Source organism: Leopardus geoffroyi, chromosome D2, assembly GCF_018350155.1.
Source record: "Leopardus geoffroyi isolate Oge1 chromosome D2, O.geoffroyi_Oge1_pat1.0, whole genome shotgun sequence".
NCBI classification, from domain to species: Eukaryota; Metazoa; Chordata; class Mammalia; order Carnivora; family Felidae; genus Leopardus; species Leopardus geoffroyi.
The window spans coordinates 43,211,520-43,228,202 of NC_059334.1; the positions used below are offsets into that span (position 1 = coordinate 43,211,520).

The 16,683-nt window shown below is 46.6% G+C and overlaps 1 protein-coding gene across 1 annotated transcript; it reads left to right on the forward strand.

Moving 5' to 3' along the window:
* The first annotated feature begins 7,630 nt into the window (after positions 1-7,630).
* CD2H10orf99 (chromosome D2 C10orf99 homolog) lies at positions 7,631-16,347 on the forward strand. Its single transcript, XM_045437876.1, has 3 exons — positions 7,631-7,969; positions 9,821-9,910; positions 15,407-16,347. The coding sequence occupies exons 1-3, from the start codon at positions 7,900-7,902 to the stop codon at positions 15,490-15,492; spliced, it is 246 nt and encodes an 81-aa protein (XP_045293832.1). The 5' UTR covers positions 7,631-7,899; the 3' UTR covers positions 15,493-16,347.
* Positions 16,348-16,683: the final 336 nt, after the last annotated feature.

Consider the following 16,683-nt stretch of genomic DNA (forward strand, 5'->3'; position numbering starts at 1 on the left):
CCTTTTGGTTTTTTATAATGGTATCCTAAACATTCAGTCAGAAAACAGGAGTGTGGTGGGGTACCTGGTTAGCTCAGTTGGTTGAGCATCCGACTCTTGATTTCAGCTCAGGTCACGATCTCACGGTTCATGGGCTTTCTACTGACAGCATGAAGCCTGCTTGGAATTCTCTGTCTGCCTCTCTCCCACTTGCGCGTACACTCACTCTCTTTCAAAATAAATTTTAAATAAAAACTTAAAAAAAAAAAAAAGAAAAATCATGTGTGTCAGGTTCCATGGTGCCTGAACCCAGGGGAAACATGGTCCATTAGTGAACAAAGCTTTTTGTTTCTAAGGTGTGCCAGGAGGAAGTCTTCCAAGAGAAAACAATTGTTTCAGCACACAGTAAAGGGAGGGTGTTTGACACAGCCTGAGTATGATGGAGGAAGAGTAGGAAAGCAGGGAAGGATGGCAAGAAATGGCAGTTCCCTGGAAGCCTGATTTCCTGCTCACAACAGGTGTGTGTGTTCTGTGCCAGGACCTCGAACCCTTGAATGTTTTCTACGTACTTGAAAATTAGAACGTGGGAAGAAAGGCAGGCATGTTTCCTTTAAAATTGTTCATCTGGATAGAGGGTGTGTGTGTCCATGTTAAAGTTCTTGAAACTGAGTGATACCCAAGATTTGTATCATTCCAGTATGGCAGGAGGGTACAGATAACGCTGTTAATTGCCAATGATTCAATTGTATTATTTACTTATTGTATGCTAAGTCCTTTGCATAAATCATAAGATTACTTTGGGCTAGGTACTTGATATCCCCATTTTCCAAGGAGTAAGCTGAAGCCCACAAAAGTTCGATATTTGCGCAAGGTCATATGGCTGGCAAGAAGGGGTAGAGTCGGACATCTTAGTCAATCAAGCTGGAAAGTTGGATGGGTGCCCCAGGGCTGAAATCCTGTTTGAGAATCAAAAGCACTGTACAAATTAAATAGGTTGAGATTTTGCTAAAAATGCTTAGAGTGTTAGAATGTTAGTGTTTATAAAAAAAAAAAAATTAAAAAAAAAAAGGGGCACCTGGGTGGCTCAGTCGGTTAAGTGTCCGACTTCGGCTCAGGTCATGATCTCACAGTTCGTGGGCTCTGTGCTGACAGCTTAGAGCCTGGAGCCTGTTTCAGATTCTGTGTCTCCCTCTCTCTCTGACCCTCCCCCGTTCATGCTCTATCTCTGTCTCAAAAATAAACATTTTAAAAAAATGAAAAAAAAGTTAGTGTTTATCAAAAGGGATTGGTTCCAGTATCTGAAGAATAAATGGTAATCATGTTTTACTTCCCCAGATCCTATTTGTTATACCTAGTACCATAAACTCCTTTACTCAATTGCTTGGTCAAACGATTTTTTTAAGGTCAATGTAATCAGTAAGATGGAGTTCTCCCTAAATACACTCAATTTAGCTAGCAGTCAGAATAGAAGCCATTTTTCAGGAAAAGATGAAAGCTATCACCTTGAAGACTTGGCCTTTTGGAAAGGAGTTCAGGAAACCGGAGAAAGTTCCCCCAGTATAACACTTGAAAATTGCAAAAGGAGCATGTTGTGCCAGAAGCAAAGATGAAATCAATTAGGGAAGAGGGATTATATGGGCCATTCTAGCCAGTTAGCCTGAGGGCAGGTGTGCAGTCTGTCCCCCTCTGCCTCAGCATTTCATTCTGCCTCACTCATGGCTTGTATTTGTATTGCTTCCTCATTGGTGGGGTGTTCTCCTAAGGGGCCACCGAGTCTCATAGGTGGTGGGGGTACTGCAGCCTCACTGGATCTAGAAATAGAGAATTGATATTTTCTAGCAGGACCAAATTGCCATTCATGCTCACACATGAGCACACAAGTTTAGGAACAATTTTTGAAAATTTAAGACAAATGCTTTCCACTGAGTACTTTGTAAAAGTTGCCTAATCACCTGGATATGTCAGCTAGCCACCATCATACGTCTTTCCTTGTGTGTGAACCACCTGGGCTGCTCACCTGTATGCCCCAGAGTGGTTTTACATAGCATCACCGAGCTTCGTGAAACAAGATTTACGTGATGATTTCATAGGAAGGGTGTTTGTTCTAGGTCTTAATTTTTATTTACTCATTAGTCATGTTGCCTCAATACCAAGAGCTTTGTTTTTTATACTTCATTTCTGAATTAATATGGATTTTTTGCAAAACTAAACGATCTTAAAATCAGTGGCATTTTAGAATTAAAAAACATTCCAGTAGTTGATTTCCCATTTCTAATAATTCATTGTCCTATAAGAACGGGGAACTGAAGGATTATCTTTCCATAATTGTAGCGACTTTTACTGATGATTTAGAGGAAATCTTACACAAGAGGATACAAATTAGCCCCACACCCAGTTACGTAAGTCATGCAGGTTGAATGGACTGATTCCCAGCCATGCAAAAATGCTTCCAAAGCAGGACTAGTGGGAGTTGAGAAAGCGTTAGTGGTTTGATGTGATCTAACTTCATAAAGGAGAGTGAGGGATTTGATAGGTTCAGTTTGCTATTCTGAAGGAATTAACTCTACCAACTGTGGGGGGAACAAAGATGAATGAGAAACTTTCTGCCCTGGCGTCATAGCTGGGCTTGAAAAATCTGTAAAACGGCATCTGATGGACAGAAGCAGTGGGTAGTAGCCAGGAGAAATCTGCGAGTGAAAGAAGGCCGCTGGCCCTGCTGACCTTTGAGCAGTGAATGTTGGAGACAGAAGGTCTCCAGTGGGAAATTTAGGGCCCAAACACAAGTCACTCTTCTAGGAGCTTAAGTCAACAGAGCCCTCTATTAGGTACCATGTAGGTCAAAAGTGAGAAACAGCAACAAATGACCCAAGGTAATTGTAAAGTCATCTAGAAACTACAAAAACATTATCCAGACTAATTGCTACAGGAGTTCAGAGAAAGGGGGCAATTGAGTGCGTGCCCACAGGAATGTAGGTGTCCACACACACCAGCACAGAGCTTGGTGCCTGGAGGAGGCTCCTTGCTTGAGGGAAGGGGGATGTTTGGGCAGCCCCGACATGCAGCATCATGGGAGGTATCCTGCCCTACTTGCTGGGAGCCCAGCCTTCTCTGCTTGCAAACCAAACGTGCTTGTGACTCTGCTGGTGTGCTCACAAATTGTCACCCTTACCATACTGGGTGCCTCAGGAAAGATGGGAGTATTGTCACCTACTTCATTGAAGTAGAAGAGTCATGTACAAAGAAGTTGGAGAAATCATGACAAGATTTTCACAGTTGTTAATTCTGAGCAGGAAAAAAATGGCATTTGGTAGGAAAATGGGGTGTTGTGTATCTTTGCCAATATATTATAGCTGCCCCTAAACAATTTTTTTTCAAAAGGAAAGTACTTCTGGAAAGAAAGTACATTGGAAAACCCTAAAAGAAGCTTCTCAGATTTTAGGAACTTAGTGGAAAGACCCAGAAAGCAGAACATGTCTCCACACTGCGGCCTTTGGCACGTCTCCTTTCAGACGAGCTGGACCCAGAGCCTTCAAGGTCCCTGTAGCCCTGACACGCTGCGTCCACAACAACAGGCTTGAAGCTGACGCCAGGATGACAGCTCTGGCTGCACCTCGAACACCCGCCCTGTCCCGGTGATGCTAGATGGGGGGGTGAGAATACAGAAAGGTGACACCTCTCTTCTGGGAAGCCTGCTGCCAAACCTGCAAGGCGCAGAACAGACACTGACAAACAGGATTCATCCCAACTCTGCGGTTCTCTCAGCTTTAAGCACTGGCAAAAGTGGACAACCTTGGCATTGCCCTTCCTCCCGCGCCCAATTCTCTCACAATTGTTTTCCCGGTCCTCACCCTCTTGGTCAAACTTCACGTTTGTAATGGGTCTGCTCTCAATCATTTAGACCTGAATTTCAGTGTCTTTTTCTTTTTTTTTTTTTTTTTTAATTTTACCTGAATCGAGGCAAGAAAAGACAACCATTGTTCCGCGTTAAAAAAGCGTCATACATCCTTGAACACAAGTGGGAGGCTGGTATTGTTTTGGAGACCGGATGCTGTTGACAAAGGGAAGGAAAGCTATGTACCTGTCTTCTGGTAATGGTCCACCTAATCTAACAATTATTTTCATGTAGCACGACACTTTAGCATTACCCTCTCATCCAAAGAATCTGTTTCTCTCCAGCTTCAGCTACTCTTTTACTGAGAAACAGAGAAGTTGAGCAATTTGTCTAGGTTCGCACAGGCTAAGACATGGCAGAGCTCTGGTTAGAGCTTGGACCCTGAGGCTCTAGAGTATAGGGGAGGTAGGAAGACAGAAATTGTGGACAGGGGTTCTGAGTCCCCGGCTCCAGGGTGAAACCACGGGGCAGGTGTGAGGTGATGGGGGCAAAGTGCCCAGAACTCCAGACACACAGAGACAGAGACAGGAAAGCAGCCAAGGGATTATTCCTATCAGGTAGTGGCCTCACAGTTATTCCTGTACCCACATGAGTGGCCACAGGATAAAAAAGACCTTGCCTTCTAGTCTCCCCAAGGTGCCTTTGTGGTGTGGAAAAGGTGACATTCCAGCATGACTCCCATGGAAGAGCCCGAGGCCTGCTGACAGCCACTGTGGTGAGGTAGGGTAGCCCACAGTCCTGGCTACAGGGAGATAGCCCACCCCCAGAGAAAGGACGGTGGGAGGATGCACCGCATTGGTGAGAACCCAGGGGACCAGTGAGGGCAGAGGTAGAAGGAACACTGCCTGCATTTACCAGTCTTATTCCAGTAGCAAGAGGCAGTGAGCTGGAGGCTTATGAGGAAGTTCGGGTTAATTGTAAAAAATAGAGGGAGCTATTGGTTTCTTGTACAATTTGGGGGCGGCAGGTAAGCTAAATAGTAACATGGGTTATTTTCGACTACTTGTGAGCTCTCACGGAACCAACATTAGGAAAAAAACCTCAGCTTTGGAGTCAGGCCGAGCTGGTTCCAGGTGAGAAGTTGCCATGAGTGTTTTTGTGAGGGGAAAGAAAACCTCACTTTCCCTTGTTGCAAGATGAAAATTCAGTGCCTGCCTCCCTGGGGTTGGTGGGTGGGAGGATTAAATAAGACAGCTGAGGATCACAACGGTGTCTGGCTCCTTCCTCTATTGTAAACTGATCTGCAATTTGCTAAGCAAATAAAGGAAGGAGAGTCATTTCTGATCTATTACAGGATTCATAAAACACGTTTGGAAAAAAAGTGTGGCAACCAAGAATAAAGTGTGGGACACAGGCCAAAAATGTTCTACCTGTAAAGGGTGGGGACGCTTCAGGCATTTTCCTAATTGACCTTAGAAATCACAAATTTGACTTGAAAATTTTTTCTTCCTTGTAAATTTCCCTGAGTGTCGGATGTGTCTCCAGAGACTTCTCAGGAAGGCTTCCAAGTGTTTCAAAATCATCGTTAGATAATTTATTCAAAGCCTCAAATATTATTTTTTGTACCCAAACTGCATATGCTTAAAACTAACAGGTGTTCCTGTTAAAATGCTTCTCATTTTCACTTCTCACAACCCAACATGAGATTTCAAATATTCTAAAGAGCCAGAGGTGTTTCTTCCTTTTTTAAAGTAAGAAGTTGACAACTATCCTTGAAATGTTAAAAAAAAAAAAAGCAGCTGAAAATTTGCATACAGTGATGGTCTCTGGGGAGTGGGGTTTTGGGGGAAACTGATACTTTATACCCAGTGTTATCTAAATTAGTGCGGGCATAGATAGATTGCTTCGGCAATTTTTCATAAGCATTCAAAAATCAGGGTAGAATTCTGACATCTGAATCTATTCTTCCTGTTTAAACATATGTTCCCAGGAATAGCTGCAAATCTCTGAATCCTATGTGTGAGTGGCTAAGGAACAGAGCCCTGGAGACAGCCAGTTTTGCTGGCCCTTAGCTGTGTGGTAGGTACCCTTACAGCTCTGATCTGTGGTGAGAAAAAAGCTGTGCTGAGAACCTAACGTCTTTCTCTGACTCCGCGGCCGAGTGGCAGAGGGTCCTGAGAAATCCAAACAAACCTCCCTCTTCACTAGCCTGAGAGTCTAATTTCTGCACCACTGCTAAGCAGTTAGAGTTCAGATTTGGCCTAATCCCTGTCCCCTTTGGCAGATAGGTTGCTCTTTTCTCCTCTGATGACCCTTTGCCAAAAGCAAACAGGAACCATGCCAATGCAAAGACTACCTATTACAACAGGTAACAGGTGAGTGGTAGCCAAACGTAAGCTGTTGACCAACTTGGTGGTGACCCCCCAAATGACCTCACATAAAAATAAAAGTGGCATTAGTCCTTGATGTAGACCATGGATACAATCCTAATTACAGGAAGCATCGTTGGGAAACCACTGACTTTATGGACCTGTACCATGCCCTTTGAGAACAGTGTGCTGGCTGTCAAATGCAGGCTGAGGACAAGTCCCACCCTCTTCCTGGCCCTTTCCAAAAGTGGCTGCTCCAAAGGCTCTCCTAAGGCACCTGGAGTTATCCCTGGTAGGCCCCCCGGGCTCTCCCTGACCATACCCTCTGCTATGGCCACTGCATGCTCAGCACAGCCTTCAGGATTCAGAGCACAGCTTGGAAAGGGAATCAGGCAGGGGCTGGGCAGGTGCTTAACATGATAGGACATGTGGTTCTTAAGCCCAGCAGCCCAGCCAGTTTCTTTGTGTGGATGTGAATGCATAAAAGCTGACTTTAAAAAGATATCCCCAACTACTGATTTGCTCACCAAACTGTCCCAACACATGGTCTAAATTGTATCTCTAATCTCTAGCAAGAGAGGAGGGCCAGTGGAGCGCAACTGTTAACCAGTCTCAGGCAGCAGGGAATGTCTCGAATGGCTGCCAGGAACCAGCAAGATCCTGGGGGAGCTGAACCAGACACTGGCATCTTCCCATGTGCCCTTCAAAGCTGGAAACCAGATAGCCAGTTGGCTAGAAGGGCACACTCATTCAGGCAAAGGACAGATGGCCATGATACCACAAGGGCAAACACAAATTCTGAGTATCTGCATGGCTTGCCTCCACCAACAGAAGCTCCCTGAGGTCAGGCCCAGCGTCTTCCATGTCTCCCGGGCCAAGTGCATGGCCTAGCCCACAGAATACATTCAGTGATTAGGTGACAAGCAGCCTTCTGCACCCACTGGCAGACTCTTCCCTATGGCCACCCTTGTAAGATGTTTGCTTCTCCACACATTTGCTCAGGCTGATCTTCTACCTGAAGTGCCCTTTCACTTCATCATAAACATCCATCAAGGTCCAGCTGCAGCCCCACCCCCTTAACCGCTATATCGATATCCACCACGTCGCACATGGCCTCTCACACATGCCCTCGCTCATGCTTGTGCCCATTTCACAGATGGGAAGCAGACTCAGAAGCATTCAGTGGCAAGTTCCAGGGTCACACTGCTGATAAATCCTGTGCAAAGCAAGAGCTCAAACCCACGTCATCTGATTCCAGGCTCTCTGCTCCCTACATTTCACCAATTGCTTAGAAGTCCTCCCTGAGGTTTGCAAAGAGTTTTATGGTCCTCCTGCCCCATCTTAGGAATGAGCAGGAAGATCTGTGTGTGATGGAATTATTACTGACACTAAAAGTTAACGTTCAACACTGGGAAGTGGCCCTTCCCTGGCAGGGGTTTGCCACTCTGACCACTGAAGCCAGCTCTGGGAGCTCCCGTGGCCGGGCATTTATAGCTCTGTGTGTTACAGTTCACTAAATACTCTCAACTTCTCGAAAAGCTGGTTTTTTCCTCTTGGGAGCGGCTGACTCTACCCTTTATGAGAATTGCAAGCCTGCTGGTGCCCTGCCCATTGGGAAACACCTCACTCTGTCACTCTATAAATGTCTGAGGTGGCCCCAAGGGAGGACTTGTGCGGCACCGCTGTCTCCCCAGGACGTGAAGTTCCCACCACCCCACCATGAGGTTTCTAGCCCTCTCCAGATTGCTCTGCATCTTGCTCCTCTGCTTCTCCATCTTCTCCGTGGAAGGTAGGGCTGTCCCCCCAAAGTGCTGGTTCCCAAGCAGGGAATGCAGGGCCTGGGAAGGTTGGAATCAGAAAATGTTGGAGGGCAGGCCCCCAGCAGGCAGTCCTGGGCCTGGGAAAACAGGCTCTCACTCCTGAATGTGTAGCACCTCTGTATACAGTGGCGGCACCAAGGGGTGGCCTGGGAACTTTAGACCCCATGATCTCCATCTGTAGCTCCAGTTCCCCCAAACCCACACACCAGCTATGTGAAGGTGATGTTTACCATGCAAACATGCAACCTCCTGGCAAGATTCTTGCACCTAAATCCTACCTAGCTAGAAATTCTAGAGCCACTCTCTTGTACTCGTATCATGCCTGTAGTACTGTGAATTTTGTGGAGACTGTGTGAGTCTGAGTATCCCAGCAAACAGCTGCAACAGATGAGATGAGTACGGTGGGGGGGTGGTTGGGTGGGGGTGGGCGAGGCATGTTTGTATGTGTTTAGAAGTGGGGGAGATGTTCCCTGTACCTCGGTGGATATGAATATTTAGCACTCCTGCCTTTGTTTCATTCAGGTTAGCTATTTTGAGCTTTTTCTCTTGCCTAACTCTCTAGACACTGCCTACTTTGATTATTTTTTTAAGGCAATTATGGTTAAGAGACTCTTAAATACTGAGAACAAACTGAGGGTTGATGGGGGGGTGGGGAAGAGGGGAAAGCGGGTGATGGGAATTGAGGAGGGCACCCCTTGGGATGAGCACAGGGTGTTGTATGGAAACCAATTTGACAATAAATTATATGTTAAAAAAAATAAAAAAATAAAAAAGTACCATCCATATAAAAAAAAAGCAATTATGGTTATTTTAACATTTATTGGATTTGGGAGCATAGACAAATAAATAGATAGGGTTGAAAAACATCCATATCTTCATGACTCAGGAATATAGCCATGTTTAACATTTTATTTCTTTTCAATATTGCAGACAAGCATTTTTGGTAATTGATATATCTCTATATGTTAAACATTGTATCTTTTTAAAATCACTATATTATTATATAATCACCAAAAATACTTACTATTAAAATTATTCTGGAAGCATTTACACCAAAATGTCAACAGTCGTCATCTCTGAGCAGTAGGATGATAGGAAGTATTTGTTTTCTGAACTTTCTGCAGTGAACATTGCTGCATATGTAATACAGAAAACAGTGATTAGAATTCCTCATAAACACAGTCCAAAGCAATGCAGTTTATCAGACCTTTATTTGGGGCATGCTAGACGTTGCCACTGTTACCTTAATGACAATTTAATGAATATGAATACCTTTCCCCATAAAGTTTCTAAAACATTTAGGAGTATTTCTGGCATATTCTCCAAATAGTATTATTTAAGTAGTATTTTTAGGTATAACTTGTCATCAAGTGTGCTATAATGAATTTCATGCTTCGACATGTAGATGGTTCATAATTTTGCACTATTTTAAGTATGTGGTAAGAGCATATGTGTATGTAAAACATTCCTTGTATTTAAGATTATTTTCTTAGGCTAGATTGCCAAAGGGAGAATATCAGGTCAAAGGGCATAGATACTTTGAGTGAGGATGCTGTGTTTTGGACAGGGACATGAGGAAGAGAGTATCTGCCCACAATGACTTTGTTATTTCTGAAAAATAAATCACCTCCAGGCTCCCCCCCCCCCCTTTCCCCAGGCCCTCCCACAGCCTGGCTCTTCCTGAGTTTCCTTCAATAAATATCCCTGACCTTTGTACCTTGGGAGCGGAGGCTGACTCAAGTCATTTGTACACAGATCCAACCTCATGGTGTCCCCAACACACTAAGGAAGGGCCTCTGCCCCTCTGTGTCTACCCTCAGGGAGAAGGCATTCTAGGCATCTTGCCAAGCCCCGGAAAGGCAAGCTTTGCTGTTCCCGAGTTCCTAGTCCTGTCCCGACGGCCCAGAAAGGTAAGCACCCTGTCCAGACGGTAAGAGGCTCTGGGGAGGCCATGGGACAGGCCATATATGTGGATCAGCTCTCACCTGTGCCTGGCACAGAGGGGCCACAGCAGATGTGATCTTGGCCTCATGGAGCTTCTGCTCTAGTGTGGAAAAATGCAAAATTAATCATTTTGAACTGAATATGTTCTGTCAAGAGAAGAACAACATGCAATTAGAAAACGGTACTGGGAACACCCCCAGCCTGGGTGGGAGGCATCAGAGGAGGCCGCATTTGAGACCTGAAGAAAGGCAGGGAGACAGAGGGGAGGGTTCAGGCAGGGGAAGCAGCAGGCATGGAGGCCTGAGATGGGCAGGAGGGAGCCACGGAAGACAGAGAAGCTGGTGAGTTGCAAGCTGTTCATGGAAGCTACTACCCAAGGTAGGGCTGGCCTCGTGAGCTGCCACATGAGGAAAGGTGACCAGTGGGTGGATGGGACTCCCAGGCTCAGAACGTCCCAGAGATGAGGGCAGGCAGCATGCGTCCCAGGAACCAGGCTGGAGGTGCAGAGCCAGGGTGAGGCCTGGAGGAGCAAGACTGCCCTCTCCCACGAGGCCCCCGGGGGCCCCGGCTGATGAGGGAGACAGCCCTGAAGGAGGCTGCAGGTACCCAGCTCCCAGCACCAGCCCAGGCTGAGGGCCAGCTGGTGCATGGGAGTGGCCTGGGTGTGAAGTTAGCACTAGGAGACTTCTGCTGGCCTTGGGTAGGAGGGCCCCACAGCCTGGTGCATGCAGCCCCCCAGGGAAAGCTGCAGAGCCTAGAGCCAGCCAGGCCTGACACTAATCCAAGGCTCCTGCCCCCGATTCTCCGCAGCTAAGGTCTGAGAAGGCCCCAGTCCTGCTGGCACCTCTGAGACCATGGCCCAGGGAGCCCATGACCAGAGCCAGGTCCTCCCACCTATCCCCCAATCCCACCAACTACCAAGAGTCCTGTGCACAAAGCGGGAGCTTGGGTATGAAGGACAGGGAGAGAGAGAGGGACAGCACTCCTTAGCCTCTGGCCACCTCTCCAGAGAGGCTGACAGCCCCTCCCTCCAGACTGGCATCACATCCAGCTGCGGTAAAAATAACCCGTTCTCACACCCTGCACCCAAGTGTGAAGCACCCGCCCAGGAAAGGTGAGAGGAAGTGCACTGACAGGCTGACTGCAGCTCTGCTCTCCTCTGAGGCCCCAGCCTGGTGAAGGAGGAGGAGTGTTTCCATGAAAGAAATAAGGCAAAGCCGAGGGAAGGGAGAGGTAAGAATCCCTCCCTACTGAGTGAGTCCATCCCCAAACCCTTCCCCAGGATGGATGCACTCACAGGAAGTAAAACGACGTTAGGGATGTGCGTGCACATACACACACATGCACACATGCACACACAGATCCTAGGAAACACAGCCAGTTAACTCCTTGTGCCCAGTACAGGGCAGCTGTTTTGTTACTCACTCAACACTTTAGAATAATCGAGGTGCACGGATTCCATGTTGACTCTGGATTTCTTTCAGTGTACGTACATATTTTTAATTCCATTGCAGAAAATTGCAAACAACTTAGAACAAAAAGAGAAAAACAAACCTTTTTATCGGGTCCTTATTGTACAATCTCATTTAAATCTTTGGAACCACATCAGGGAAGCATTGTCACCATTTTACAGTTTGGGAAATAGGCTTAGAAAGAATCAGAGGCAGAGCCAGGAGCCCGGATGTGTCTACCTCTTTCCACTACAACAAACTGGCTCCTCCATAGACAGCAGGTCCCGCAGCATGCTTGTGAAGACACTCGCATTCCCAAGACCTCAGACTTCCCCAAAGCAAAGCGCCATCTGGGTTGGAATCCCAGCTCCACCACCTGCTAGCTGTGTGCCCTTGAGCAGGTCGCCCAGCTCTGCTAAGCCTCAATCTCCTCACCTGTGAAAGGGTATGATCCCAGACTCTACCTTGCCAGGCTATGGTAAGAAGACAGTGAAGTCATGACTATAGCCAGGCATTACCCCCATAAACATGCCTGCTGGGGAAGTCAGAGCCCTGCCAGGGCGCCTGAAGCAGGAGGCCAGAAATTTCAACATTGAAAACCAAGGCCCGTGCCTTCTTGCCCGGGCTTGGTGGTTCCACCCACCATTTTCTGGTCCTGATCCTGGGGCCGGGTCATCAACAACAGAGCTGCTGAGCATGCCAAACTCTGGGAATGTGGCCTCTGTCCTCTGGCCCCCCGGTGTATAAGAGTGTCTGCCTACCTGTCCAAAGAGAAAATAACCAAGGGTGTCTGGAGGATGTCCCTGGGCTAACAATACCAGTTAGACATACACATGCCAGCGTGGGACTCTTCAATGTAAAGTGTCTTTCCTGAGCCTTGGTTCACACATAAGTGCAGTGCCAGGCCCGTGGGGATGATCCTGGCAGGCACAGGATCTTGGGTCGGTTCGACAAAACCATCTCCAAAAGTCAGCGGGCTGAATTTACCACGTTTACCGATTTGCTAAACAAAGCTTTCTCCAAAGTATTTGAAAAGTTTGTGTCAATCTGTGTAGCAGCGTGTCACAGCAACATTTTTTTCGTGGAGTGTTCAGTTTGTTAACTCTTAGTGCTGGACAGGCATCAAGCTTAGGCGGGGGGCAGAATGACAGACCCCACCTAGGACCTCTGTCAGGCCATCCTCCTTCCAGGTGTCCTGAGGTTGTCGGTGAGGAAGCTCCTGGGCAAGACTGGGGAGGTCTTGTTTGAAGACCCCTGGAGCCTGAGAGTGTGCCTGCCCCTCCCACAGACTGCCTGGGACCTGAGAGCTCTGTTCCACCCTCCCTGTTTTGAAGACAAGCAAAATTACTTGACCCACAGTGGGAGATGGGGGAGAAGGGGCCCAGAGAGATTCTTCCCCCACCAGGGGGTTATCCTTGTCTTCAGAAAGGGGACCAGACTACCCATTGAGGACCACCAGCGTGATTACTTGAGGGTTTTGGCAACTTTGCATGACACCTGGGTTGACACAAGAGCCAGTACAATGGACCCTGGAAGGGAAGAGGTGAAGAGGGTGCCCCACCCATCCTATCCAGTGGACCAATCAGAGGGTCTCATATCTGTAGCCTTTCTCCTTCGGGGGTTATATCCATTAGCCGTAGCTGCGTAACTAAACACTCCCAACTTCAGTGGCCCGAACTACATGTATTCTCATTTTCCATGAATCTGCAGGTCAGCTGAACAGGCTCATTTATTCTTCCAAGGGTTGGATATACCGTTCTGCTGACCTTGGCTGGGCTCTCTCACATGTTTGGGGGCCAGTGGTCTGTAAGTCTTGGAGGGTCTCAGTTAGCCAACCGGACCTTCTTCCACATGGTCTCTCATCCTCCAACAGGCCAGCCCAAACTTTTCCACAGAAGCTGCAGGGTTCCACCTATGTGAGTGAAAGCACCTACGCACCTCAGAACTGGCCCACCTTTACCTCCGCTGCATTCAGCTGGCCAAAGGAACTCACCGGGGCAGCTCAGATTGAAGGAAAGGAGAAGCAGACCCCATATTTTGGTGGGAGGAGCTACAAAGTCACATTGCAAAAACAGGGTGGAGAATTGTGACTATGTGTGCAATAAGTCAACCACAGTATTTATTGTAGGAGCCAGAGAAGAGAGTCCTGGGGATCTGAGGAGGGTGGACAGAAGTTGCAAGCAGTGTTCAGGAAACCATGGTCCCCCATCAGAAATTCTAGTGGAAAATTCTCATGACATTATATTAATAGAAAAAAGTACTTTACACTGTACCATGATAGTACCATGACTATCACTGTTGGAAGATGAAAGCACTTTCAAATAGGAAGACAAAATACAAAGACAACTATACCAATGTTAGCACTTATTTATGATTGAGACATGAGGCTATGGATAAATTATAATTAAATTTATTTTTATAGCTCGTGGTTATATAGCAATTATTGTCTAACACTTACATCTGCTAACTCATTTAATCCTCACAATCTTAAGAGTTAGATAATATTGGGGCGCCTGGGTGGCGCAGTCGGTTAAGCGTCCGACTTCAGCCAGGTCACGATCTCGCGGTCCGTGAGTTCGAGCCCCGCGTCGGGCTCTGGGCTGATGGCTCGGAGCCTGGAGCCTGTTTCCGATTCTGTGTCTCCCTCTCTCTCTGCCCCTCCCCCGTTCATGCTCTATCTCTCTCTGTCCCAAAAATAAATAAACGTTGAAAAAAAAAAAAAAATTAAAAAAAAAAAAAGAGTTAGATAATATTACTACCCCCATTTTTACAGACGAGGAGCCAAAGCACAGAGAGGTTAAGTAACTTGTTGAAGGGCACACAGTTGCTAGTAAGTAAGTGGTAGAGCTGGGGCTTTGAATCCGAACACTCTGGCTCCAGGTTCTATGTTCTTTTTTTATTTTATTTTATTTTTTTAATGCTTATTTATTTCTGAGAGAGAAAGACAGAGTACTAGTGGGAGAGGGGCAGAGAGAGAGAGAGAGAGAGAGAGGGATACACAGAATCGGAAGCAGGATCCAGGGGATCCAGTGCTGATAGCACAGAGCGGGACTCGAACCCACGAACCGTGAGATCGTGGCCTGAGCCAGTTGGACACTTATCCAACTGAGCCAGCCAGGCTCCCCCAGATTCTATGTTCTTAACTATCATACCACCTTGCATATAGTAATAATCTGGAAACAGAAGGGGGGGAAAAAAAGAATAGTCTCATCACAACAATTTAGTAATCTTCACATTCGTTTGTGTTTCTTTTATTTTTTTTTTCAAGCAACCATGTTCATCCAGTTTTATTTTTATTGTACCTCATTTTTTTACTTTTAAAATTAATGTTACATTGTGAGTATTTTTTTTCCCTCTTGCTACAGTCTTCATAATCACAGAATTTTCTCACGTTAAACATTTCCATCATGATGAGATACCATAAGATACTATACCTAACTTACCATTTCTCTACCATAGAATATTCAGATTGTTTCCAGAAATTGTTTTTCTGGTATTCAAAACAAAACTACGAAGAACAGTTTAATGCATGCCGGTTCTTTTTTCTTGTGGTTTATTCCTCCCATAAGTGGGACTGGTTTGTCAAGATGCAAACATAATTTTGAGACAGTTATTGCCTGCAACTCGCAGTCCAGAAGGAAATAGCCCGAGGAGTCTGAGGGCCTGCAAGTGACGTGGGCAGACCCTCCAACTGTGGCCATCAGAAACCAGACCCTTCAACTTTAGTGGACTCTTGTTGACAAAGCCAGTTTGGCACATAAGCCTCCTTCTCTCCATCTGATGCCAGTAAATCAGATTTCTCCCTGACAGGACTGAAATAACCTGAGCTGGTCATGTTTGCCATGAAAGGCCTTCCTTCTGGGTCTCCAGGAAGGAGATAAGATCTGATTCTTGCCTTGATTTTTAAAAACACTTTGCGCCTGGAAATAAACGTTAATTGTGTTCTCCCCTTTCTCCTCCCCACTCTGCCTGGCTCTTGTCTTGTCTTACCTGCCCATTGCTCCTTCCCAGGGCGCCACGTGAGGATCTGCAGACAGTGCAAAGTCAAGCCAGGGTCCCGCACTTGGGTAGTACCTGGGGCTCTCCCGCAAGTGTAATGCTGCCCAAACAAGTCGGCACACAGGTTGAGACCCTCATGCCCAGTGCCTGAGGCACCCAGAAGTCTCAGGTTCTCTCAGGATGCTCCTCTTGAAGCTGGGGCTGAGGGCAGAGATGCCAAGAGCCTTGGCCCATGGAAGCTTCTGCCCATGAACCATAAGCCTCTTCTCTTAAAGACACAACATTTCTTCCCTGCTATGTTGGAATGTGCTCACGCTGCCTTTTAGAAAAGCCTGAACCAGAATTTTCTGAAAACCACAACCTGGATACAAAGGTCAAAACGCTGGAATGCCTGTCTTGCTGTGTGGCCTTGGACAAGTAACTTAGCCTCTCTGGGTGCATGTTGGCTTCAGAGATGTAAAGTTCAGAGGCCGAAAAACTCTCTAAGGAAGACCATCAGTCACTGGCACCAATGGGTTTCACTATGCTTTTCAACCTTCCCGGCAGTGAGCTGGGATGTTGTGGGGCTTCACCTTGGTCAGCAAGGGCCCTGAGAAAGTTCCGGAATTCTAGATGCTAGTCCCACTCATTACCCACTTTCTGAGTTATTCAGGCTCAGCCCACCTGGTCTCAGTCCCTTCCTGGCCTCTACAGTGTTGACAGTCAAGATTCCACTGTGACTTTTGACAGCTACAAACTCAGACAATCCTGATCCTGCTAGGGAGCAGGTAACAGGTCCCCAAGAGCAGTGACCAAGACTGCATCCTGAGGTACACACAGCCCTTAACCGTCCCACATCTGATGGCCTCTGAAGGAACCCCTTCCTAACTTCCTGATGTGAATCTGCTGGAAAGAACACTGAAACAAAACAAACAAAAAACCCCAAATAATAAATAAATAAATAAATAAATAAATAAATAAATAAATAAATACACAAAATGCACATGCAACATCCATGTTTAAGAAAGTCAGTGATTAGGAGGCACCTGGGTGGCTCAATCGGTTAAGCATCCGACTTGGGCTCAGGTCAGGATCTCAATGTTTGTGAGTTGGAGCCCCACATTGAGCTCTCTGCTATCAGCACCGGGGCCTGCTTCGGATCTTCTGTCTCCCTCTCTTCTGCCCCTCTCCCTCTCTCTCTTTCTCTCTCTCAAAAGTAAATAAACATTTAAAGCAACAACAATGACAAAAAGGAAAGTCAGTGATTGGTGTCCCCGGGTGGCTCAGTTGGTTAAGCATCCAACTCTTGC

What these genes read in the sequence shown, in the direction of transcription:
- CD2H10orf99 (XM_045437876.1), top strand. Translation starts at nt 7,900, where the DNA reads ATGAGGTTTCTAGCCCTCTCCAGATTGCTCTGCATCTTGCTCCTCTGC. An exon ending in CTCCATCTTCTCCGTGGAAG is followed by an intron (nt 7,970 to 9,820) that starts GTAGGGCTGTCC and finishes GTCTACCCTCAG; the next exon opens with GGAGAAGGCATTCTAGGCAT. An exon ending in TGTCCCGACGGCCCAGAAAG is followed by an intron (nt 9,911 to 15,406) that starts GTAAGCACCCTG and finishes GCTCCTTCCCAG; the next exon opens with GGCGCCACGTGAGGATCTGC.